Here is a 26819-nt window from a genome sequence, read left to right on the forward strand (position 1 = left end):
TGACTGTGACCCAGGCCCAGCATCCAGGGCTTATGGAACATGTTACAGAATTCTCCCCACAGCCCTATGATGTGGGAGGTTCATGATTCCCATTTTACAGGGGAGAATTTAAAGAGCTGATGCCCACAGGAGACTGGTCACATATCACATTAGGGGAGGAGAGGGTTGGGGAGGCGAGGAGACTCAAACATGAAGAGGCCTTCCAGGAGGGGGTGGGTGGCAAGGGGGTAGGAACAGAGCACTCTGGTTTTGTGGGCTCTACCTTGGCTGTCTGCCCTTGTCAAGCTGTTTCTCCTATCTGGGCCTCAGGTTCTGCATCTGTAGACATGAGGCGTCACAACTACACTCCAAGGCCCCATGGCACTCGGCTTCTACAGTCCATGATGTGCGTTTGAGGACTTTTACAGCAGAGAGGAGACTTCGGCATTCCATGAAGTGCACTTAAGAACTCTTATAACAAAGAGGAGGCTTCTACATGCCATGAGGTGTATTTAGGGACTCTTATGACAGAGAGAGGACTTCTACATTCCATGATGTGCATTTGGGGACTCTTAAGCGGAGAGGAGAGTTCTACATTCTGTGAAGTGCACTTATGAACTCTTAGAGCAGTGAGGAGACTTCTACATTTCATGATGTGCATTTAGGAACTCTTACAGCAGAGAGGAGACTTCTGTATTCCGTGATGTGTATTTAGGGACTCTTACAGTGGAGAGGAGACCTCTACATGCCATGATGTGCATCTGGGGACTCTTAGAGCAGAGAGGAGACCTCTACATGCCATGATGTGCATCTGGGGACTCTTACAACAGAGAAGATACAAGAGCATAGAGAACTCCTGTAGGTGTGATGGTGCAGAGATAGGAGGAAAAGTGGGTAGTCTGAGTAAAGGAGGACAGAGGATGAAGGTGAGGAGAGAACTCTACAGTTGAAACTAGGAGGATAGCCCAGCAAAAAGAACTTCCCGGGGAAGGGTCACAGCAGGAGGTGAGGATCTGAAAGGGTAGATTCTTATGCATGAAACCTTTACTTCCTCCTCTTCTCCTTCCCTTCCTCATCTCAGGCCGCACAAAAAGGCTAGGAAAGGTGAAACTCTGCAGAGTAACTTTGAGCAGGAGGAAGGATTGGGTCTGGAGACATGAGTGGGGTGGTGGTCAGTCAAGGGGCCTGGGGATGCCTGCTGCTGTTGGTGAGTGCTCCCCACCGGACTGGGCTCCAGGGTCTGGGGAAGGGGCTGGAGGGAAGAGGGGCTGGGGACTGGAAATCTGAGTTTTGGAAGAATAGGGAGCTGGGAACACAGACTTCTAAGTCTGAGGAAGGAGGTGTCTGGGACTCTGACTCCTAGGTCTGAGCGAATGGGCTGGGGGTCCAAATTCCTGGGTTTGAGGGAGGAAGGGCTGGGGGTCAGGACTCCTGGGTCTGAGGGGGGAGGGCCTGTGGTCCCAGAAGGCTGGTTCCTCAAGTGAACCCACACAACCCTCACACCCAGGCCCAGTCGTGCCTGCGCCCATCCTGCTGTCTCTCCTCTCTGAATCGGTCTCCCTACAGCCCTGGTCTGATTCTTGTCACTCGTGTTTCTCAAAAGCAGAACTCCACTGGGTGCCTGTGCATCCTTCTCCCCCTCCTTGTACTTCTGGGAGGAGCTGACCCTGGATGACCTGTGGCAGGACACAGGCCTGGGGAGAGGGGCAGATCTCTAGGGTCCCCTTCTTTCTCAGGCCAGGTTGGCTCCTTGGAATGAGCGGGGAGGGGGATTCAGTGACCCTTCCCATCCCGATCTCACCTCCCAGACTCTGAGTCTGACTCCCCACCTGGACTCTCCCCAGGCCCTCTGCACCAGGGTGGACGCCACAACAACTGGTGAGTGACCCCCATAGGGAAGAACGAGGAAGGAACAGGCAGGGGATGCAGTAAGATTCCCTTCCCTGCTCACACCAGACCCTTCTCCCCAGCCCAGTCAGAAACTTAACTATGGAGCTTCAGACCACTAGCTCTGTCACGCTGAGCTGGGTGGCCTTGAGGTCCCCGAATCCCAAACCTACTTGTCTTAGTTATCTAGTGCTGTTGTAACAGAAATACCACAAGTGGATGACTTTAACAATCAGAAATTTGTTCTCTTAACAGTTTGGGAGGCTAGAAGTCTGAATTCAGAGTGCTAGCTCCAGGGGAAGGCTTTCTCTCTCTGTTGGCTCTGGGGGAAGGTCCTTGTCATCAATCTTCCCCTTGTCTAGGAGCTTCTCAGTGTGGGGACCTTGGGCCCAAAGGACAGGCTGTACTCCTGGCACTTCTTTCTTGGTGGTAATGATGCCCCCCTGTCTCTCTGCTCCCTTCTCTTTTGTATCTCAAAAGAGATTGACTCAAAATACAATCTAATCCTGTAGATTGAGTCCTGCCTCATTAACATAACTGCCTCTAATCCTGCCACATTAACATCATAGAGGTTAGGATTTACAGCACATAGGATGATCACATCAGATCACAAAATGGAGGATGACCACACAATCCTGAGAATCATGGCCTAGCCAAGGTGACACACATTTTTGGGGGACACAATTCAATCAGTCCATAACACTACTTCTACTGGGTCCAGTGTCCTGGGGCAGCCATGGCTGAAAACCAGGTGATATTATGCACTACAGATTAGTAAGTAAGCACAATTAAGACCGTGCATACCTTGCTTGGAAACCCAGGTGGCATAGTGATTAAGTGCTATGGCTACTAACCAAAAGGTCAGCAGTTCGAATCCACCAGGCTCTCCTTGGAAATTCTATGAGGCAGTTCTACCCTGTCATATAGGGTCATTGAGTTGGAATCGACTCGACAGCAATGGGTTTGGTTTTGGTATACCTTGTTTATTGGGTAATCCATCCCTGGCGCTCAACTACTAGCTAAAAGGCTGGCAGTTTGAATCCACCCAGAGGCACCTCAGAAGACAAACCTGGTGATCTGCTTCCAAAAGGTCACAGCCTTGAAAACTCTGTGAAGCAGTTCTACTCTGCACACATGGGGTTGCCATAAATTGGAATCGTCTCAAGAGCAACAACATTACATAGCCAAGGGGGATTAAATGCGCAGATGGAATTAAGGTTGCTAATCAGCCGACTTTGAAATAAGAACGTTAATCTGTATTATCTGGGTGGGCCCAATGTAATCACAAGGATCCTTGTAAGAGAGAGATGGTGGCTTATCCCCTTACAAGAGGGTTAGAGACAGAGATTTGAAGAAGCTATGTTGCTGGCTTTGAAGATGGAGAAGGGGGCCATAAGCTAAGGAATGTGGATGGCCTCTAGACTCTGAAAAAGGGAAGAAAACAGATTCTCCCCTAGAGCTTCCATAAGGAGCACAGCCCTGCCCACACCTTGATTTTAGCCCCAAAAGACCTATTTTCAGACTTCTAAGCTCCAGAACTGTAAGAGAATAAATTCGTGTTGTTTTAAGCCACCAAACCAAAACCAAACTCATTGCCATCAAGTCAGTTGCAACTCATGGTGACCCCATGTGTTACCAAGGTTGCAGTAATTTATTACCACAGCAAATAGAAAACTAATATATCTTTGCCCTTGTCTTGGGGGGTCATGCAGGAGAGAATGTTTTTGGGGTTCCTGGATCCAGTCTGCTTGGGTTCTTGTTCCTCCTCTGCTGCTTACTAACTGTAGACCTACAAGTGCCTCCATATTCTCATCTGCCAAAGGGGAACAATAGTAGTACCCACCTCAAAGGGCTGTTGTGAAGATTTAATGAGAAGTGTGGGGGAAACAGCTCATAGCATCGTGCCTACCACCTTGTCAGCACCCACTCAATGCTTGTGTGTTTTATGCTCATGGTTAGGGCCACAAGAAAATGTCGCCAGATAACAGTTCTTTCTTTATAGTCCTTTTCAGGGCTGTGAGGTGGGGCTCCGGAGGCCTAGGGTCTGCAGGATGTGGGAACCCTGACTCCCTACCCTTCCTCCCAGTCCCCAGCCAGGTCATGGGTTTGATGATCGAGGTATGGACCACCAGCTCTGTCATACTGAGATGGACTTCCCCCATGGGCTCAGACCCCAGACCTATACCTACTGGGTCCATTGGGCCAGTGCCAGCATCTCTAGAGGGATCAGAAATGTGACCACAATGGTGGTTGTGATAGAAGGCCTGGAGTCTGGGACTTGGTACACCTTCACTGTCTGAGCTGAGAGGAACAGAGCCCACAGTGACAGCCAGACCCTCCATGTGTCCTCAGGTGAGGCAGAGCCTCCCATCCCCCTGGTGTGTGGTATGCCCAGGCCTCACTTGAGGCTCAAATGGGCTCTAAGGCAACTAAGAATTGGAATGCACTGGAGGGCAGTGGGTTTGGTTTGGTTTTTGGTTTAAGCTCCCTCAGGCTTGAAGAGTCTTCTTAGGTTTTCCCACCTCCATTGCTATGGACATCCCTCCCTAGCGACTAGGAGAGGGCCTGGGGGCTCAGGTACTGCGTAGAATAGTAGACCAGTTGCCTAAAAGTCAGTCCAACTCATGGTGTTCCCATGCACATTAGAGTAGAACTGAACTTCCTAGGGTTTTCAATGGCTGATTTTTCAGAAGTAGATCATCAGGTCTTTCTTCTGAGGTGCCTCTGGGTAGACTCAAATCTCCAACATTTTATTTAGCAGCCGAGGGCTTAACCATTTTGAGTTCAGTGAGAGCCTAATGGACTACAAATCCAATCAGGCCATGTGGTAATGCCCATGTGAATTACAGCCACACAGAGTGCCCTGAAGCTAATGGGAGTTGTAGTTTTTGACAGCACATTGTGTAATGGCTTATAAAGGGTTGAAGATGAGAAGAGCTGGAAGGATTTGGTTTTGGAGTGGAAGAGGTGGGCTGGTTCTCAGAGAATTGGCAAGACAGGTGGGTGAGAGGATGGCTGTTCACTGATTCCTTTTACTTCCTTCACCCAGCCCCAGATTCAGTCACCATCACCTCTTGTGTCAGCACCTCGTGGGGCCATGAGGTCATTCTGACCTGGTCCTGCCCACCTGGAGGCTACGAGGCCTTCTAGTTGGAGGTGGGTGGGCAGCAGGGCCTCCAGAACAGGTCCTCATGTGGGAGGGGTGTGTCCGTGTTGGGTCTCCAGCTGGCTCAGTCCTACCCAGACATCATCAAGACTGTCTGGGATGGAATGAGGGTGCACTCTGCCTCTGTGACCTGCTACACTGAGAGTGCTGGTGAGCAAGCCCTGTAAGACCCAAGGTTGGGAGGGAGGCCTCACTGGGTCCCCTGAACACCAATTTCAGTAGGCAGGCTGTCTTAGTTTCTTAGTGCTGTTATAACAAAAATACCACAAGTGGGTGACTTTAACAAACAGAAATCTATTTTCTCACAGTTTAGAAGGCTAGCAGTCTGAATTCAGAGCGTTGGCTCTAGGGGAAGGCTCTCTCTCTGTCCACTCTGGGGTAAAATCCTTGTCTCATATAGGTTCACCTAGTTTAGCTGGTAACTTTGGAGTTCCTGGGCTTGTAGACTGGTCGGCCTCTCGCATTTTCAGATAGCGTGGTCTTCCCCTTGTGTCTGCTTTCTTCTGTGTCTAATCTGCTCTTTTATATCTCAAAAGTGATTGGTTTAAGACACACCTTACACTGATATGGCCTCATGAACATAACAAAGAAAACCCTATTCCAAATGGGATCACATCAACAGGTATAGGGGTTAGAGTTTACAACACATATTTTTTGAGGACACAATTCAATCCATAACACAGACCTTCTGTAGTGACAGATCTTTGATAATTTTGAGTGTTTTCCACTAGCAGCTCATACCTCAACAAGGTGAGTGCTCACCTTCACCAAAGACCAGGGCTATGGAGTGTCCATCCAGGCCCCAGAGCTCTCTAGATGTCTCTAGGCTGGTTGTCAAAAAGAGTCTTCCACTAGCAACCCAATTAATGGCTTGGGTCCTCTGTCTCAGGGAGGTATTGGGGTCTTTGGGAGTCCGTATTGGCCAAGATGTGAACTCCTGCCTCAACATCCAAAGCGATGATCTCCTTACCTGTGCCAGCCAGCAAGATGCCCATGTGGACATGCTTGCCTGGGGTTTTGCAGAATGAGAGGGAACCGGGAGATTAGTGGATGGAATTCGAGGCTCAATGGGACCCAGGCCATTTCTCACCATCCAGGAGTCATTCCTGGGGCCATTCTTGGTGTACTCCTCTTTGTGAACATGGTGGCCTTGTTGGTTTACTTCCTGTGGCAGAGGTCAGACTCTGGTGGGACAAATGGGTTTGTTGAGAGGGGGTTGGGAATGGGCAGGGGGAGAAGGAAGAGTAGGAGAGAAAATGTCCAAATGATGGGGAGGAACAAAGGTCGCCAGTGATATTGCCACCACCAGGTCTTCCAACTCAAAGTCCTTCTCCTCAGGGAGAAGAGCCAAGGGATACCCAAGTTGGAGGAGACATCATTCTCAAGTACGTAGAGTGTTTGCAGAGTGTTGACTAGTTATGCTAGTTGCTTCTCTCTCTGGCTTCAACACCTTGTCCTCTATCCCTTCCATTCCCCATCCTTTGTCCTTTGGCCTCATGAAGACTTCCATGCCTTCAACCTCATTTTTATAAAAGCTGTCCTTGAACACCTTCCTGGTCTCACTACTTCCCCTACTCAACATGCACCCGTGGAGCATCACTTTATTGCTTTCTCACCAGTATCCTAACTTTATATTGACCAAATATGTCCACCTAGTTTAAAGAAAAATTTCCAAGAGCATAGAAGAGTTGATAATGAAAATGCCAGGCCCCTGGCCCTCCCTTATGACACCTTGTCCTTCTCCCCAGAGACAACCATCTTTAACTTCTGGCGGTTACCTGGATAGTAACCACAACAATGGACTCAAACATACCAATGATCATGAAGATGGCGCAGGACTGGGCAACATTCCATTCTGTTATACATAATGTTGCCATGAGTTGGAGCTGACTTGATGGCAACTAACAACAACAATTACCTCCATATCTCTACAATTATTTAATCAAAGCTTTGATAAATAATAATTCATTTCACACCTTCTTAATTTTCTCTTCTCCTCTTTCCAAATCTTTCTCATATTAGCATTTTTAGCTCCTTATGGGCTTCTCATTATAACAACTAACATCTGTAGCGTCTTTGTTTCTTATTCCCTTAGATGGTGTCTCTTGTCTCCCTACTTGGAAGAATAAGGATTTTGTAACCCTACTCTTCCCTCTCATTCTCCTCCCCACTTTCCATTTCCCCCACCTGTCATCTTTAACATCACCAAGGGTGATTACATTTACTCTCAGTTCTGTGGCCATTCTGCCTGTGCTTTATACCTAGGTGGATTCCCAAGGTTAAAAATTAGTGTGTTGCAACTATATGAATATTTTCCTCTACAGTGCAAGGTAGTATTCTAGAATTACATTTCCTTTTACAAAGTTCCCCACACCAAGAATTTCTTAATGCTGTTCTACCTTTTCTGACTTAATTAATTTCTAATTAAAAAATAAATCTCTCCATCCTATTTGATGTTCGATTTCCAGTTACTACAGATATGACTGACTTGGACTTTTTCATCCACCTGCTCTAATCTGGATAGTTTTCCAGTCCTACTGCATAAATTTCCTTCTTTGATTCCCCTTTCTGGATTGAGTCCACTGTTTTTTGGATCACATGTCTTGCCCTTGCGTATTTTACTCTACTGTATCTTCCCTAGCTTCTCACACAAAGTCTGTGGAGTGTAAATTTTCTGAGACCTGGCATGTCTGATAAGATCTTGATTCTACTGTCAGACTTGATTAATGATCAAATGTGAATAGAATGTTTAATTGGGAATAGTTTCCTTCAGAATATGGAAGACTTGATGCCATTGTTTTCTCCTGGTACCCAGTGCTACTGAGGTCAGCTTGATACTTCTGCCTTGTACATGACCTATTTATTCTCTCTAGAAGCATTCAGGATCTTTTGTAATTTTTTAACCTGGTTTACTGTGAAGTCCAGAGATGTCCCTCGATATGGGTCTTCTTTCGTTTCCTTGGCTGAACATTCAGCTTTTTCTTCAAACTCAAGATTCCTGTGTATTGGCTGTGTGAAACTCATTTTATTTTTAGGATAATTTTTTCTCTTCTGCTTTCTGTTTCTCTTCTTATGAAACTCCTCTTAACTGGATATTGGTGCTCCTAGATACCTTTTCTGTAGCTGCTACATTTTGCCTTGTCTCTTTTTTATTTGTTTTGTTTTTCTCCCTTGGAAATTTCTTCGGCATTATCTTCCAACTCTTCTACTGATTTTTTTTTATTGTATTATTTTTAATTTTGAAGAGCATTTCTATTCCCTAATTTTTCTGAGTTTCATAGCAATCTGCTACTTCTCTTATGGATATAGCATCTCTCTGAGGATGTCAGATTTTTTCCCCTCTTAAATTCTCTGTTTGACTCTCGATTATTTCTATTTGCTCAGGAGTTATTCTTCTATTTACCTTGTTCTTTCTCTTTTATATTGAAGGCTTTTCTGCTGTCTGTGGTATTAAGTGCTTCCTGATCCTAAACCTCTCCTGGACTTTATTCTTTGCTGAACTTTTGCTATTCTGTGCCTTATCCCCTCCTGCATCAGTTTTCCAGTTTTCCTTTCTTTATCTATCTACCGATTTATCATCTATCCATCCATGCATTCATCAGTCAACCCATCCATCCATCCATCCATCCATCCATCCATCCATCCATCCATCCATCCATCCATCCATCCATCCATCCATCCATCCATCCATCCATCCATCCATCCATCATCTATCTATCTATCATCTTGCTGTATCACTTAAATGCGATAAAGTGACTGGTGCCCCTCTCCAGTCAGTTTTCCCTTTCAACCCCACTCTTGAGGCAATGACTTTATTTTTATCAATATAGATTAGTTTTGCCTGTCCTGGGATTTCATATAAATGGAATTATAAAGGATGTATCATTTTGTATCTGGCTCCTTTGTTTAATATTTTTGAGATTTATCCACATCGTATATATCCTTCATTCCTTTTCTTATGTTTATATGTGTTCATTCCTTTTTATTACTGAGTGTGATTCCATTGAATGAATATATCACAGTTTTCTTTTATCCACTCTCCTGTTGTTGGACAGGTTGTTTCCAGTTTGGGACTATTGTGAATAAGGGTCTCTTGCTGGTCTTTTTGTGGACATATGTTTTTATTTTCTCTTGGGTAAATACCTAGGAGTAAAATTCCTGGTTCCTATAATATTATATATATATTTATATATATAATATTAGAGTAGATAAATGTTTAACTTTCTAAAATACTGCCATTCAGTTCTCTAAAATGATTGTACCATTTTACATTCCCATCAGCAACGTAAGAGAGTTCTCCACATTCTTGCCAATAATTAGTATTGTCAGTCTTCTTGATTTTAGCCATTCTGAATTTAGAGACCATCTCAAGAATAGATTTGATGCATTGAACACTAATGACTGAAGACCAGATGAGTTGTGGAATGACATCATGCATGAAGAAAGCAACCAAAACCAAAAAACCAAACTTGTTGCCGTCGAGTCGATTCTGACTCACAGCGACCCTTTAGGAAAGAGTAGAACTGCCCCATAGGGTTTCCAAGGGGTGCCTGGTGAATTCGAACTGCCAACACTTTTTTTGTTTTTTGTTTTGGTTAGCAGCTGTAGCTGTTAACCACTACGCCACCAGGGTTTCTGTTGAAGAAAGCAAAAGGTCATTAAAAAGACAGAAAAGAAAGAAAAGACCAAAACGAATGTCAGAAGAGACTCTGAAACTTTTCTTGAACATTGAATAGTTAAAGTGAACAGAAGAAATGATGAAGTAAAAGAGCTGAGAAGAAGATTTTAAAGGGCTGCTCGAGAAGACAATGGAAAGTATTATAATGAAATGTGCAAAGTCCTGGAGTTAGAAAACCAAAAGGGAGAGTCACGCTTAGCATTTCTCAAGCTGAAAGAACTGAAGAAAAAAATTCAGGCCTCATATTGTAATAGTGAAGGATTCTATGGGCAAATACCGAATGATGCAGGAAGCATCAAAGAAGACAGAAAGAATACATGGAGTCACTGTACCAAAAAGAATTGGTCAATGTTCAATCATTTCAGGAGGTAGCACATGATCAAGAACTGACAGTACTGCAGGAAGAAGTCCAAGCTGCACTGAAGACGCTGAGGAAAAACAACGTTCTAGGAATTAATGGGGTACCAACTGACGTGTTTCAACAAACGGATACAGCACCGGAAGTGCTCACTCGTCTATGTAAAGATATTTGGAAGACAGCTACCTGGGCAACCGACTGGAAGAGATTCATATTTATGCCTATTCCAAAGAAAGGTGATCCAACCAAATGTGGAAATTATCAGACAATATCATTAATATCATATGAAAGTAAAATTTTGTACCATATGATCCAGCAATCCCACTCCTAGGAGTATATCCGAGAGAAATAAGAGCCGTAACAGAAATAGGCTTATGCACACCCACGTTCATTGCAGCTTTATTCACAATAGCAAAAAGATGGAAACAACCTAAATGGAGGACTGTAGCTTTACAGTAAGACTCAAAATTAGATAGTATAGATCCTTCATGTTGATGCTTCCTTTTCAAGATTGTTTTTGCTAGCCTAGATCTTTGGAATTTCCTTATAAATTTTAGAATCAGCTCGTTAGTTTCTTCAAAGAAGACTTCTGGGATTTTGATTAGGATTGTGTTGAATCTATAATTTGGGAAGAATTGACATCTTAACATTATTGAGTTTTCCAATCCATGAATGTGGATATGCTTACATTTATTTAGGTCTTCTTTCATTTCCCTCAGCAGTGTTTCGTAGGTTTATCACACATCATTTGTTAGATTTATTCCCAAGTATTTGAAGTTGTTTTTAATTTTCCAATAGTTCGTGGCTAGTATGTAAAAATATAATTTATTTCCCCTAACATTTTATTATGAAAATTTTCAAACATACAGAAAGGTATAAAAAATTGTATGGTGGACATCCATATACACATACCCTAGATTCTACTGCAGAGGGTCAGAGAAAACAAGAAAAACTCTCAGTGAGGTGGATTGATACAATAACCTCAACAACAGGCTCAAAGGTATCAAAGATCATGGAGATGACACAGCACTGGGCAACATTTCATTCTGACCTTGCTGGAGTCACTTCTTAGTTCTAGTGGTTTTTTTTTCAATCTTTTGTAGCTTCCTTAGAGTTTTTACATAAACGATTATGCCATCTACAAATAATGACTGTTTTACTTCTTCCTTTTTCATCTCTACGCTTTTAGTTAATTTTCTTCCGTGAGACTTCAGTACAGCATCGCAGTGGTGAGAACTGACATCCTGGCCTTGTTCCTAATCTTACGGGGAAGAATTCGGTGTTTCACCATCAAGTATGATGATAGCTGTAGGTTTCTCATAGACACCCTTTATCATATTGGGAAACTTCCCTTCTATTCCTAGTTTCCTGAGAGTTTTTTTTTTTTTTTAATATTATGAGCCATTTTGAATTTTGTCCAATGTTTTTCCTGCATCTATCAAGATGATCATATTTTTTTCTTTTTTCTTCTGTTAATATGGTGAGTTACATTGATTTTCAAATATAAACCTATCTTGCATTCCTGGGATAAACCCCTTTTGGTCATGATGTATTCTTCTCTTTATATATTGTTAAATTCTGTTTGTTTATAAATTTTTAGGGAGTTTTGGGTGTATGTACATAAGGTATATAGGTTTGCAGTTTTGCTTTTCTTGTAACGTTTTTGTTTAGCTCTAGCGTCAAGTTATACTGGCCTCATAAAATTAGTTTGGAAGTATTTCGTCCTCTGTTTTCTGAAAAAAATTTACGTCAGATTGTTAAATTTTATTCTTTAAGTGTTTGATAGAGATTATCAGTGAAGTCATCTGGGCCAGGGTTTTCTCCGCGGGAAGGTTTTTTATTATGAATTTAATTCCTTTAGTAGATTCAGGGCTATCAGATTTCCCTTTGTTCTTCAGTCACTCTTGATATGTTGTATTTTCAAGGAATCTCTCCATTTCATTTAAGTGATCAAATTTATTGGCATGAAATTATTTGTAATATACCTTTATTATCCTTTTAATGTCTGTAGGATCTATACTGTCTCAACTTTCATTTCTGATGAATTTGTATTTTTTAATGTGTTCTCTATTGTTTACCCATTTTTTTTCTTTTTCGCTGATTTCTGTTATTGCCTTTGTTATTTTCTTTCTTTTACTTACTTGAGGATTAATTTGCTTTTATTTTTGTAGCATTGTAACCTGACCCTACAGATGCCAGTAAATTTCCATTCATCCTTAAACTAGCCAAAGCCAGATTTGGCCCACCCGCATGCGCAGAAGGGCCAGCTGTGACCACTAGTTAACCTCAACAGAGGACGCAACAACAGGAGGAAGAAATGATAAGGAAAATCATCACTGGGACCCATCCCAAAACGAGAGGTTCAACAAGAACCACTTCACCTTCTGTTTCCTGGCTACCTTCTAGAATTTTCCTCCCCAGTACGCCTGCACAGTGGCCATCTTGCTGCCCAAATCACACATAAGCTCTGCTTCCCCATAGCTTGGGGAGTTGGATCTGAGGAATTTCCTCTGGGCTCATTGCTCAGCGCGTTGCAATAAAGTTACTTTCTCAAAGACCAGTGTCCAGATAATTGGCAAGCCTGAGCACACCAGTCAAGGACCCACCTTCCTGGGTTCGGTAACAGCATCTTAAGATGAAAGTATAAATATTGATAGTAAACCTTTCCGGCTCTTCTATTTTTGATATAAGAGTTTATAGTTGTATTTTTTCCTCCAAACATTGATTTACCTGTATCCCACAAATTAAAAAAAAAAAAAAATTATTTCCTTTTTGAGGTAAAATTCACATAACATAAAGATGAATCATTTAAAAGTATACAATTCAGTAGCATTTAGTACATTCACAATGCTGTGCAACCATCACCTCTATCTAGTTCCAAAACCTTCATTACCCAAAAGGAAACCACGTGTTCATTAACCAGTTGCTCCCCCTTCTCTCCTCCCCATTAGCCTCTGGTAACTACCAATCTGCTTTCTGTCTCTATGGAATTACCTATTCTGGATATTTCATATAAATGGGATCATATATACGACCTTTTGTTTCTGGCTGCTTTCACTGAGCATGATTTTTTCGAGGTACATCCATGTTGTAGCATGTATCAGGACTTCACTTCTCTTTACGGCTGAATAATATTCCTTCATATGTATGTATCACATTTTGTTTATCCATTCATCTGTTGGTGGACATTTGGGTTGTTTCTACCCTTTGGTTATTGTGAATAGTGCTGCCATGAACATTCACGCACAAGTTTTTGTGTGAATACCTGTTTTAATTTCTTTTGGGTATATACCTAAGAGTGGAATTGCTGGGTCTTATGTTTTTTTTTTTTTGTAAGGAACCACCGAAATTTCTCCACAGTGCCTGCGTCATTTCACATTCCCCACCAGCAGTGTCCAAGGGTTATAATTTCTGCATATCCTTGCCAACACTTGTTATTTTCTATAGGTTTTTTTTTTTTAATAGCTATTCTATTGTGTGTGTGAAGTGGTATCCCATTGTGGTTTTGATTTGGATTTTCCTGAAGATTAATGATGTTGAGCATTTTTCATCTGCGTATTTGCCATCTACGTTTCTTCTTTGGAGAACTCTCTATTCAGATCCTTTGCCCATAACCCTGCTTCTTCTGTTGGTTCCTTCCCACGTTGTCTCAGAGGTTGTTAATCCAAAACTTCCCCCACTCTTCTCCCATTCTTCTTCATCTTCTTTCTTTAACCAATAATCTTCACTCTACACAGACTTCCTATTTGAGACCTTCCTCAACTCCCTGACCTTACTACCTATCCTCTCTTCCCCCTTAAGCCATCCCTCCACCTGGGTTTGCTTCCATTCCCTCCTGCTTGTACAGTGATCCTCTACCACACCCCACCTTCCACCTCTCTATTCTCTAACGGTTTTTTGCATCCTTACTTAGTTATTGAAAGCATTTAGCAACCCGTAAGGCATGAGCACTGACCATGCAGATGGATGCTAACTGTAAGGGTGGAGCAGGGTCCTAGAGAACTCCACTATGCTAAACATCACCCGTCTCAAGCTGGATTGTGGGAATACACAGGGGTCATGGGGGAGGAAAATTCAGGTTAGCATATTTAAATGTTTTAACAATTGGAATGACTGTACCAGTGCTTTCTGGTTGCATATTAGCCCTACCATCTACCCCCTCTGCACCAGAGGGTCAGAAGAAGTGGAAGGGGCATAGGAAATAAAGACTCTTTTTTATGCTGCACACCACAGCTCCCAGGGACCCATCTTGGCCAAGGATTTTGCCAACTACATCAAGAGAAAAGAGATGGATGGCAACTATGGCTTTGCCAAGGAGTATCAGGTGAGGCGGGTAAAGACATGACAGCCCAAGGAGGACCCTTCCACTAATAACCCTCATCTCAAATCCTACTGTCTCCCCCTCCCTCCCTTGTAGGATTTAAACCAAAGTAATCTGTAATTGGTTAATTCTGACAGAGTTCCTGCTCTCACCAGACCCTCCACCCCTGTGTAGGGGGGTGGGGGCCAACATGGGTCTGTATTTTAATGGAGGCGGTAGGGGGCTAGAAAACACAGGGAGGATCCCACCATTACTCAATATGTTGTCTGGCTTGGTTGGCAGCAGCTAGTAGTAAGGGGTCGGAACCAGCCTTAGACCATTGGATCAGCCTCAGAGAATGTGGCCAAAAACAAAGACCAGAAAGTGTTGCCTTGTGAGCCTCAGACCCAGCCCATTTCCCCCCACTCCATCCAGTGTCTAGCCTTCTACCCCCTCACTCCTCTGAGTCCCCTTCCCTGCTCCCCATTAGAAGTTCCAGCCCCTCCTTGGTGCTGGTGAGAGACCAAGAAACCTAGGTGGGCTTCCCTACTCCTAGTGCCCTTAGTCTGGCTGGTGCCTTCTGACCTCCACCTCCTCCCTCAGGCCATCTGGCTGTCTCTACCTCCCTGGATCTCCTCCCCATGTGCTTCCAACTCTGCCTGTGGCTCTCACTGTCTAGATGACTTTTCCCTGTACCCCTCTGGGTCCTCACTCACTTTAGGACCCTGGTACTGCCCTCTGTCTGTTCCTGTTTTTGTTTCTGTTTAACTCTCATTCTCTCCCTCTATCTTTGTTTCTCACTCTCTGCTATCCATGTGTCAGAATCAAATTTCCTGTCTGTCTCTCTGTCTTGGCATTTCTCTCAGTACCCCTTTGCCTGGTACTCCCTCTGGGTCTGAGTCTCTGACGCTCAGAATTTTGGTTTCTGTATCTTTGTCCCTTTCCACATCTCTGTTCTATGCCTCTCTCTCTCTCTCTGCCTGGACTCTGAACATCTAACACTAGTCCTCTTTCCTTAGATGACAAGACCCTGGTGCCCCTGCAGACCCTCCCTGGGAAGCTGGGCTCAGACTACATCAATACTAGCTTCGTGCCTGTGAGGCCTGGGTGGTAGTGGGGAGGCTGATGAGGTTGGAATGGGGAAGTCAGAGGATGGTTGGGAGGGGAAGATTTTTTTTAGGGGGGAGGGGAAGATTTTGATTGGTAAGTCGTACCCAATGACCCAGTGCCGCCGAGTCAAGGGAGAAATTGGCAAATGGACTCCATCAACCCCTTCTTCATGACTCTCCATTCAGGGTCTCCAGGATCCACAGGAGTTCATTGCAGCCTAGGGCCCCCTAACCCAGACAGTAGGTGACTTCTGGCATCTGGTGTGGGAGTAGCAGAGCCACACCCTGGTCATGGTGACCAACTGCATGTAGTCTGGTCGGATGAGAGTGGGCCTGCCCCATACACTGACACCTGCCATGATTTGGGCTCTGACCTCTGCAAAGAGCTCACTGACCCTAACCCTGACCTGAACAGGGATACCCCCTAAATTCTGACCACAGCCCTGACCTCGGCTCTGACCCAATTATTGACCCCTGACCTTGACCTAGCCCCTGAACCCTGACCTCATGTAGCACACTGGAAATCCAATTCTAAGTCTGGTTTTAACCCTGACCTTCAAATTTCAAACCGTCTCCATGAAGAACTCTGATTCTGGCATCATCCCAGATGCTGATTCAGACTGTGAACCCAGTTGTAATTTCAGCGCTGATTTTGTGTGTGATACCAATGGGAATCAGATACTGACTCACTCTTAGGCACATGCCCCTCTTCAATTCTGAACCTTTAAGAACAGCACCCTTTCTCAGGTATGGTTAGATATTCAGTGACTTATGACTCTGCCCCCACCTGGTTTGCAGTGTCTATTGGCTCCTAAACATTTTTATTCCCCTCAGGTGATGCATGAGCATTACTGGCCCCTGAGTGTCCATCCCTGCACCCATGGGCCCCTGCAGGTGACACTGGTGGGTGAAGAGGTGGCAGAAAACTGGACCCTGCAGGGTCTAAAACTCAGTTATGTAAAGCACCCACACCCCAGCTTGCCCCTCAATCTCTCCCTCAAACCATCTGTATACTCACCCCACACTGGAAGGCTTGACCCGTCATCCCCAGTCCCTCAAATCACAAACATCCCCAAAGCCACACACATGCACCCCACTTCTGGTACTAATTCCTGAGAAACCTTCCTGGGGCTCTTGACCCCTCCACTCCCAGCCCCCGAGTCCTAATTACCTACTTCTCCACTGTCCACGAATGCCCCTAGGTTTATGTTCTTTCTGTTGTCCAAACACTCCTGCCCTCCAGATGGATCAGCAAAACTCACTGTCTGTTCATCAGTTCCACTACACAGCTTGGCCAGAGGATGGCTTCCAACAATCTGTGGAGTCCCTGCTGGATTTTTGGAAGATACTTCCACAGCGGCTAGACAAAAATAAGGATGGGGGCCCCCTGTAGTGCACTGCAGGTTAGACTATCCCCCCTCCCTCATCTTCTTTGCCTGGGCATGACAAATCCAGGTAATAGGACACTAAGGGCTGGTGGTTATAGAGAAATCAGTAAGTAGGAGGAGGACAGACAGTAGGCATCTTTGTTATACAGCTGGGACCCTTGCCCCTGCTGTTCCTGGCACTTAAGCTGAGCTTCCACAGATTCTATCTTAGTAATTTTTGCTCTAATATAGTGTTGTTGGGGTGGTTTAGGGCCTCAACCCAGGCTCTGCCATTTTCTCCAGAAAGCATCTACACAGAAGCTAGTCCATGGCCTGGTCCTCTTAGATGCTTTTCTGTGGTTCAAGAAAGCCTGGTTTACAAGGCAGTGATGTATCCTGATTGTGGGGGCATCAGTGGTTCAGTGGTAGAATTCTTGCCTTCCATGCAGGAGACCCAGATTTGATTCCCTGCCAATGCACCTCAAACATAACTGCCACCCATTCATTGGTGGAAGCTTGCATGTCCCTGTGATGCTGAACATGTTTCAGCAGAGCTTCCAAATTAAGATGGAGTAAGAAGGAAGGACTGATGATCTGCTTCCAAAAATTAGCTGATGAAAACCCTATGGATCACAACAGTCCCACTTGCAACCCATCATTGAGATGACGCAGGACTGGGCAGCATTTTATTTATTCTGTTGTACATAAAATCACCATGAGTCGGGCTGACTCGACAGCAGCTAACAAGGACAACAGCATCCTAACTGTGGTGGTGGTTACACAAATATATACATGTGTTAAAACTCGTAGACATACACCAAAAAAAAACAAACAAAAAAAAAGCTAGCCTTACTGTATGTTAATTTAAAAAATAAAATAAAAAGGGAAAATAAATAAGGGGGGAGAAGGAAAGCCTGCCTTCATATTTCCAGCCCATTCAGTCTCTAGAATGCCTCTGGGGATTCTGCAAGTCCTATTCATTTTTTATCTTCATGATCCCCTCTGTTTTAAGTTTGACCCAAAGAGGGGTCTGTGGGTGTCTTGGATGGTCTGTCGGGTGTGGCTGGAGGAAGTAAGACTCATGCAGGAAGGCCAGAAAACGAATACGATTTAGTACTCCCAGATGCCAGAGAGGGAACCACAGCACAGCCTAGAGACAGGGCCACACAGGAGGCTGCACTGGGGGCAAAGCAACAAGCTGAAACTTAGGAGATGCTTATGTATGGCAAGCAGGGTGGGGTCTTGGGGTTAGTTCACACTGAAGTCTTACTGATTGGTTTAAAGGTTTCTAGGGCATTAGTGAAGAAGCCCTGGTGGCACAGTGGTTAAGCGCTTGGCTGCTAACCAAAAGGTTGGTGGTTCAAACACACCAGATGCACCACGGGAGAAAAATGTGGTATTCCGCTTCCTTAAAGATTACAGTCTAGGAAGCCCAATGGGGCAGTTCTACCCTGTCCTATAGAGTCACTGTGAGTCAGAAGTCACTTGACAGTAGTGGGTTTGTTTTTTGGTAGGGCATTAGCGTGGGAAAAGGAGAAGCTTTTTATCACAGGGAATCATATGGGACATGGCTGGGTGGAGCAAGGAGTAACTATGGTCGTTGAGAGATTGGGCTCCAAGATAGTAATGAGGTTTTATCACAGGAAACTGTATGGGGCATGGCCAGGAGGGCCAGCTGGAGCCCACAGCTGTTGAGAGACTGGGTGACAAGATAGGAACTGCCATGCCAGAAACTGAGTGAAAGGGCAACTATTGTTGTTGTGTGCCATCGAGCCAATTCTGACTCATAGCAACCCCGTGTGACAGAGTAGAACTGCCCCATACAGTTTCCTAGGCTATAATCTTTACAGGAACAGATTGCCAGGTCTTTCTTCTGTGGAGCCACTGGTGGGTTTCAACCGCCTGCCTTTCTGTTAGCATCTGAGCTCTTAACCATTGCACCACCAGAGATACTGAAAGGGCAACTAAGAGGAATTAATGGATGCTAAGGCAGCGAACTATGCAAGGCACAAATTGGCTTTACGACACCCTCTGTCTCCCAGTTCAGCACAGGCCACACCGGTGTGCTGATCGCCCTTGATGTGATGATCCATCAGCTGGAGGCTAAGGGCCACGTGGAGCCTTTCAGCTATGTGAGAAAGATGTGCCAGAACGGTCCAGGGATGGTGCAGATGGAGGTGACTGGAACTGGGGGGAGGCTTGGGGGAGAAGCTCACCACCTGGAGCAACTGGGGTTTCTGGTCATGCATCTCAGAGGTGGCAGAAGTGAAATTCTAATGTGGGTGGTGTATTACTAGACCTAAGGCTCTTAGCCATCAGGCAACACCACGTCTGAGGGGTTTACTGACCTCCTGACCCCATAGACATATAGGGAAAAGGGCCAATAACTTCCCTAACACAAGTCATAGGAAGAAAGTTTATAATAGGACATAATATAGTATTAATACAGTATACTAATCATTATAGTTGATAATTATATAATATAATAAAATAAATTGTATATTATAGTATATGTACTGAATTTTATAACTACCACTTATATGATATATACTGAAGTTTATAACCACATTTATATTATATTACATAATATGGAGCCCTGATGGCACAATGGTTAATGTGCTTAGCTGCTAACCAAAAGGTCCGCAGTTCAAATCTACCAGATGCTCCTTGGAAACCGTAAAAGGCAGTTCTACTCTGTCCTATAGGGTCTCTATGAGTTGTAATCGACTCAATGACAATGGGTATAAGTAGAATAAGTAGCTGTTCTGTGGGAGAACGATGTGGCAGTCTGCTTCCATAAAGATTTACAACCTTGGAAACCGATAGGGCAGTTTGTTCTGTCCTATAGGGATGCTATGAGTCAAAATCAACATGACAGCAATGCCTATATTTATTATATTACATATATTATATATATATATATTTTTTCTAGTGCCATCGAGTCGTTTCCGACTCTTGGTGACCACAAGGGTTTCCAATTAGTTGTTATTTACTGTTGAGTCAATTACGACTCATGGTGACCCCTGTGTGCAGAGTAGTACTGCTCCATGGGGTTTTCCAGGCTGTGACCTTTTCAGAAGCAGATTTCCAGGCCTGTCCTCTGAGGCTCCTCTGGATGGGTTTGAACCACCAGCCTTTTGGTTAGTAGTCAAGCACTTAAACATTTGGGCCACCCGGGGATTCCATATATTATTATATTAATACTGAAGTTTATAACCACTGCACTCCATTCAAAAAGTCATATTTTCCAGCCTCCTCCCGACCTAGCTCCATTTCTCCCATCACTATAACCACCCACACCCCGTTGCAGATGTGGAGGGATATTCTCAAGGTGGGCAGAAGGGAGGAGCTTTGGATGGTTCTCTTCATGTGGGTCTGGCGATGCTCCTATTTACTTTTGGGGCCCTGGGACGTTATGCTTACCTCCAGGCACCTGGACACCCAGCACACCCAGGCTGGTCCATGTGGGTCTGTCCCCATGTTTGGCAGCACCATTATGGAGAGGGTTCTGGGGAATAGTACCAGGAGTGGGGTTTCATTATTAGAAACACCCAGGTAGCATGGGTTCTGTGACAGCGGAGTAGACCAGAATGAAGCCCACCTCTAAATGATCTGATATCCTTCTAGACTCAAATGAGTCCAGAATCATTCTTACCTGAGTCTCCATCCCCCAAAGCATGTTTTATCTTTAGGTAAAGGAGTAGAGAGTTTGAAGAAAGCATTTTCCTGTTTAAAGGCTCAGACCATAGGGCCAAGGGGAGCAAAGGAAAAAAGCCAAGGGAGGTTTAGAATTTTGTCCTCAGTGGAGCTCATACATCCCAACACAGGGTCAGCCCTTCACCCAGACTTCTCTGCACCCCTTACAGGCCCAGTATGTGTTTTTGCATGAGATACTTATGTACTTCTTGCAGTCAGCACCACAAGCCCAGGCAGCATTGGTGAACTGAGGAGAGAACATTTATCAGAATGTAGACATGGCTGAGGCCTGTACCAGAACATGGATGTCTCTCTGTGTGAGACCCCAAACCAGGGGCTTTACCAGGATATGTCAGTATCTGGGACCTATGAGTTCATGGACTTAGGAGTATAGAGGCTCAAAGCCTTCCTTCTTGGATCTGAATGGGAAAGGAGGTAGAGAAACTTGGATTCCTGAGTCCTGAGAGAGAACTTTGCTGGTACCCCGAAGCCCTAAAGGGGAAAGGGACTCAGTCATATCTTACCTTAGTTCCCTCTTTCATTTTTATTAAGATATAGCTTACTTGCAATAAAACTTGTGCATTCTCTAAAAATAATTTATTTTTGTCGTTGTTGAGAATACAAACAGCAGAACATATATCAATCCAACAATTTCTACGTGTACAATTCAGTGAAAGAACACAAAATTTTTCAGAGCTGGACCGATAAGCAACATCATGATAAATGGAGAAAAGATTGAAGTTGTCAAGGATTTCATTTTACTTGGGTCCACAATCAACACCCATGGAAGCAGCAGTCAAGAAATCAAATGATGTATTGCATTGGGCAAATCTGCTATAAAAGATGTCTTTAGAGTGCTGAAAAGCAAAAATGTCACCTTGTGGACTAAGGTGCACCTGACCCAAGCCATGATATTTTCAGTCGCAGCCTATTCATGTGAAAGCTGGACAATGAATAAGGAAGGCTGAAGAATTGATGCCTTTGAATCACGGTGTTGGTGAGGAACATTGAATATCCAATGGACTGCCAGAAGAAAGAACAAACCTGTCTTGGAAGAAGTACACCCAGAGTGCTCCTTGGAAGCGAGCATGGCGAGACTTTCTCTCTCTTACATTGGATATGGTATCAGGAGGGTCCAGTACCTGGAGAAGGATATCAAGCTTGGTAAAAAAAGGTAGAGGATTAATGAAAAAGAAGACCCTGAACAAGATGGATTGACACAGTGGCTATAACCTTGGGCTCAAACATAGCAACGATTGTGAGGATGGGGCAGGACCGGGCAGTGTTTCATTCTGTTGTACGTAGGGTCGCTGAGTTGGAACCAACTTGGCAGAGTTTTGTTCTGCTGCGCATAGGGCTACTGAGTTGGAAGCAACCTGTCAGCAGCTAAAAGCAACAACAACACAATTCAGTGAAGAATGCACACATCTTAAAGCGTACATACCAGTGAGATTTTTTTTTATGTATACATCTGTGAAATCAACGTATAGAATATTTCCAGCACCTTAGCAAGCACCTTATGACCCCTCTAAATCTGCACCCTCCTCCAGGTGGTTGTACTCTCCTCCACTATTCCTGAGCTCTGTTACCATAGATTAGTTTTATCTGTTTTTGAGCTTTATGTAAATGGGATCATACGGTATGTAGTTATTTGAGTCTGGTTTCTTTTACTCAATATTATGTATATGAGACTCATCTACATTGCTGTGTGTTGTCCATTTTTTAACACTGTGTAGTATTTTATTGTATGAATATATCACAATTTATTGATCCTTTCCTGGTGGCACAGTGGTTAACTGTTCAGCTGCTAACCAAAAAGTCTGCAGTTTTAATCTACCAGTCGCTCCTCGGAAACCTTAGGGGGCAGTTCTACTCTGTCGTATAGGGTCATTATGGTCGGAATCGACTCAATGGCAACGGATTTGGTTCCTTCCTTCATGGATATTTTGTTATTTCCAATTTTTGGCTATTATGAAATAAAGCTCTCATGAACATTCTTGTACTTTTTTTTTTTTTTGATGACACAAGCTATTATTTCTCTGGGTTTTTTGCCTGCAGTGTCATTACTGAGTCATATGGTGTATGCTTCTTTCACTTTATTAGATATACCAGTTTTCTCAAAGTGATTAATCTATTTGTCCTCCTACCAGCAATGTAAGGAAATTCCACTTTCTCTACATCCTTGAAAAAAGGAGGTATTGTCTGTCTTTTAAGTTTTATTTTAGCCATTCTGATGTTGAAAACTGTCTCTCAAAGACCTTTGTCCATTTAAAAAATTGACTTTTCTGTCTTTTCCTAGTTAATTTTTAAGAGTTCTTCAAATATATGGTAGACACTAGACTTTGGCCAGATCTATCTCAAATATCATCTTGGCCTAGTTATTTTTTTAAATTGTGGTGAAAATATATATAACAAAACATACACCAGCTCAACAGTTTCTACATGTACATTTCAGTAACATTGATTATCAAGTTGTGAAATGATTCTTGATATCCATTTCCAAATCATTCCACCATCATTAACATAAAATCAATGCTCCCTAAGCAAAATCTCTCCCTTTTCTCCTCCCCCCTACCCGTGGTAACCACTAATAATCTTTGGCTTATATATGTTTACCTATTTCAATATAAATAAGAGGATACAATATTTGTTTCTTTTGTGACTGACTTATTTCCCTGAGCATGATGTTTTCAAGTTCATCCATGTTGTGGCATGCATAACGACTTCATTCTTTCTCTGTCTTTTTTTTTGGGGGGGCGGTGTTTAACAAACAGAATGTTTATTCTTTCACAGTCTAGTAGGCTAGAAGTCTGAATTCAGGGCTCCAGCTCCAGGGGAAGGCTTTGTTTCTCTGTTGGCTCTGGAGGAAGATCCTTGTCATCAATCCTCCTCTGGTCTAGAAGATTCTTAGCACAGGAACCTTGGGTCCAAAGGACAGGCTCTGCTCCTGGCACTACTTACTTGGTGGTATGAGGTCCCCCTCAGATTTGGGCAGCAGATCTGACCCCATCCTGTTTGCACTTGTGAAAGGCAGCCCCAAACTCCGGAACTGAGTTGGTGAAGATCTTACTGAAAACTAAGAGGTTGTGGCCCCACTCTTTGAAGCCCCGGAGGCCATGGCTCCACCCTTTGAGACTCCAAAGGTCATGACCCTACCCTTTGAGATGGAGGCAGCTCTGCTTCCTGTGTTCCTTGTCTCTTCAGCTTCTGATTCCTGGCTTCTTGGCCTCTCAGCCCCTCAGACCTCTCCACCCATGTCTGCCTCGCTGGAACAAGTGTTCCAAAGCTCTGTAACTCTGCCAATAACTTCCTGGAGGCACCCCACTCCACCAGTAAACTTTGGCTAGAAGGCACTCAGCTCTCTGGCTCCGTGGGTTGGCAAGCCTAGCTCCACCAATAAGTTCCCAAAGGCAACCCACTCCACTCACCTCTCTTGCTCCTTGGGTCGGCTCCAGCACTGTCTCACACTGATCTCCTGGTTCTGCTGCTGCCATTTCTCTTGTGCTGCTTCTCACCCTCTGCACCATCTCCAGTGTAAGCTCTCCTCACTTCCTTCAGAGTTCTGACCAGAATTGTCTTTGATGTCCATATTCCACCAACAGTCTCCTCAAGGCAATCTATGATTTTTATTTTTTTACTATTAGAAAAAGAAAAAAAATTTTTTTACTATTAGGCACTTTAAAACTCTTCCAGGCTCTATCCATTCACAGATAAAAACTGCTTCCACATTTTAGATATCTATTAGAGCAGCACCCCACTCCCAGTACCAAATTCTGTCTTAGTTACCTAGTGCTGCTATAACAGAAATATCACAAGTGGATGGCTTTAACAAAACAGAAGTTTATTTTCTCACAGTTTGGGAGGCTAGAAGTCCAAGCTCAGGGTGCCAGCTCCAGGGTAAGACTTTCTCTCTCTGTTGGCGCTAGGGGAGGGTCCTCATCATCAATTTTCTCCTGGTCTAGGAGCTTCTCAGTACAGAGACCCTGGGTCCAAATGACACTCTGTGCTCCTGGCATTTCTTTCTTGGTGATGTGAGGTCCCTGGGACTTCATTCTCTTTTACAGCTGCATAATATGTACCACATTTTGTTTATCCATTCATCTGTTGGTGTACATTTTGGTTGTTTCCACCTTCTGGCTATTGTGAAACACGCTGCAATGAATATGGGTGTACAGGTTCTGTTTGCATTCCTGCCTTCGCTTCTCCCAGGTATATACCTAGGAGTGGAATGCCTCTGTCCTATGGTAGTTCTGGAAACCTTGATGGCATAGTGGTTAAAAGCTATGGCTGCTAACCAAAAGGTTGGCAGTTCGAATCCACCAGGTGCTCCTTGGAAACCCTATGGGGCAGTTCTGCTCTGTCCTACAGGGTCGCTATGAGTTGGAATTGACTCGAAGGCAGTGGGTTGGGTTTGGTTTTGGTTTTATGGTAGTTCTGTGTTCAACTTTTTGAGGAAACACCAAACCGTTTGCCACAGTGGCTGCATCATTTTATTGGCCTAGTTTTAACTCAGGGCTCTAATAAGTCATGTAAGATATGAATGCAGAAAAATACAGTTCCTGAGGTGACTGTGCAAGATTTCCTTCCTCCCTTATTCCAACCTCTCCTTCACTCATAAAATCATCTAATGAAAGAAATCTGTCTGTTTTCTACAACCTGTAGAGTTGCAGCACTGACTCCTCAATCCTGAGGTTGCTAGAGGCCTGGAAAGGGCTGTGTCACGGTTTCTTCTGGATCATGGCTCCCCTCAGGGCAAGGGAGAGCTGAATTTTCCCTGGTTGTTACAACCTTATGGGAGTCCTGGTGACACAGTGGTGAAAACCCTCAGCTGCTAACCAAAAGATCAGCAGTTTGAATCTACCAGCCACTCAGCAGGAGAAAGATGTGGCAATCTGCTTCTATAAAGATCTACAACCTTGGAAACTCTTTGGGAGAGTTCTACTGCGTCCTGTAGGGTCGCTGTAATTCAGAATCAACTCGACGGCAGTGGATGATTTATTAAAGCCTTGCCGAGTTCAGCAACATGGAGAGCGACAAAGGAGCTACCAGGACCCAAAGCCCTTTGCGGTTGAGCTGGTTCTGACTCATAGTGGTCCTGTAAGACTGAGTAGAACTGTCCTACAGGGATTCCTAGGCTGTAATTTTTTTTTAACTTTTTATTGAACTTTAGGTGAAAGTTTATACATAGCAAATTAATTTCCCAATCAATAATTCATACACGATTTTTTTCCTGTGACATTGGTTGCACCCCCATCAATGCATCAGCACTCTCCCCTTTTCCTCCCTGAGTTCCCCATTTCCATTCCTCCGGTTTCCCTGTCCCTCCCTACCTTCTCATCTTTGGTTTTGGAGAAATATTGCCCTTTTGGTCTCCTACAGTGGATTGTTCCAAGGAGCACATTCTTCATGGGTGTTATTGTCCATTTTATAGCCACATCTACTGTTCGGCTGAAAGTGGCCTCCAGGAGTGTCTCCAGTTTCAAGTTAGAAAGTTGTCTTAGGGTGACAGTCCTGGGGGTTTCTTCAGTCTTTTTCAGAGCAGTAAGTCTAGTTTCTCTCTCTCTCTTTTTTTTATCTGAATTTTGTTCTGCATGTTATTGAATTTTCTTCTACATTTAAATGGGACCTTCTAGTGTGGTCCTGGACAGAGTGGCTGGTAGTGGTAGTGGGGCACAATCTTGTTCTGGTCTCAGGTTAGAGAAGGCTGTGGATCATGTGGCCTCAGCTGTAATCTTTAAGGAAGTGGATCGCCCGGTATTTCTTCTTCAGAGATGCTGGGTGGGTTTGAACCACTAAGTTTATGGTTAACAGCTGTGCCCTTGCCTGTCGTGCCACCAGGGCTCCTTCCCTGAAGATAACCAAAAAAACCCAAACCCATCGTTGTCAATTCTGACTCATAGCAACCGTATAAGGACAGGGTAGAACTGTGCCATATGGCGTCCAAGGCTGTAATCCTTATAGAAGCCGACTGCCACATCTTTCTCCTACAGAGCACCTGACGGGAACAAACCATCAACCTTTCAGTTAGCAGGCAAGGGTTTAGCCGCTGCACCACCAGGGTTCCTCCTACCAGGACCCAGAGACTCAGAAAAGGCTGTGAAGGAAAGAAATCATGCTTGGTGGTCTGCTCCTCCCACCTTCACTTCCTGCTTTCAGAAGTCTGGGGTTGAGCCTTCCTTGCTCTCTGCTCTGGCTTCAGCCCTCAGCTCAGGCTTTGGGCATGGAAGATAATCAATGACCATGTGTAAAATGAAGAAATGAACAAAGAGGGGAGAGGCT

At 44.2% G+C, this 26819-nt stretch overlaps 1 protein-coding gene across 1 annotated transcript in view; it reads left to right on the forward strand.

The window, feature by feature from the left end:
• Positions 1 to 1170: 1170 nt before the first annotated feature.
• Positions 1171 to 26819, forward strand: part of PTPRH (protein tyrosine phosphatase receptor type H) — an 80294-nt gene continuing 54645 nt past the window's right edge. Inside the window, 7 exon segments of the mRNA XM_049902368.1 lie at positions 1171 to 1186; positions 1788 to 1857; positions 14302 to 14392; positions 14859 to 14883; positions 15388 to 15464; positions 16312 to 16434; positions 18887 to 19021. Coding sequence (XP_049758325.1) covers positions 1171 to 1186; positions 1788 to 1857; positions 14302 to 14392; positions 14859 to 14883; positions 15388 to 15464; positions 16312 to 16434; positions 18887 to 19021 — 537 coding nt within the window.

This window comes from Elephas maximus, chromosome 11 (assembly GCF_024166365.1).
Source record: "Elephas maximus indicus isolate mEleMax1 chromosome 11, mEleMax1 primary haplotype, whole genome shotgun sequence".
In the NCBI taxonomy this organism is placed as follows: domain Eukaryota; kingdom Metazoa; phylum Chordata; class Mammalia; order Proboscidea; family Elephantidae; genus Elephas; species Elephas maximus.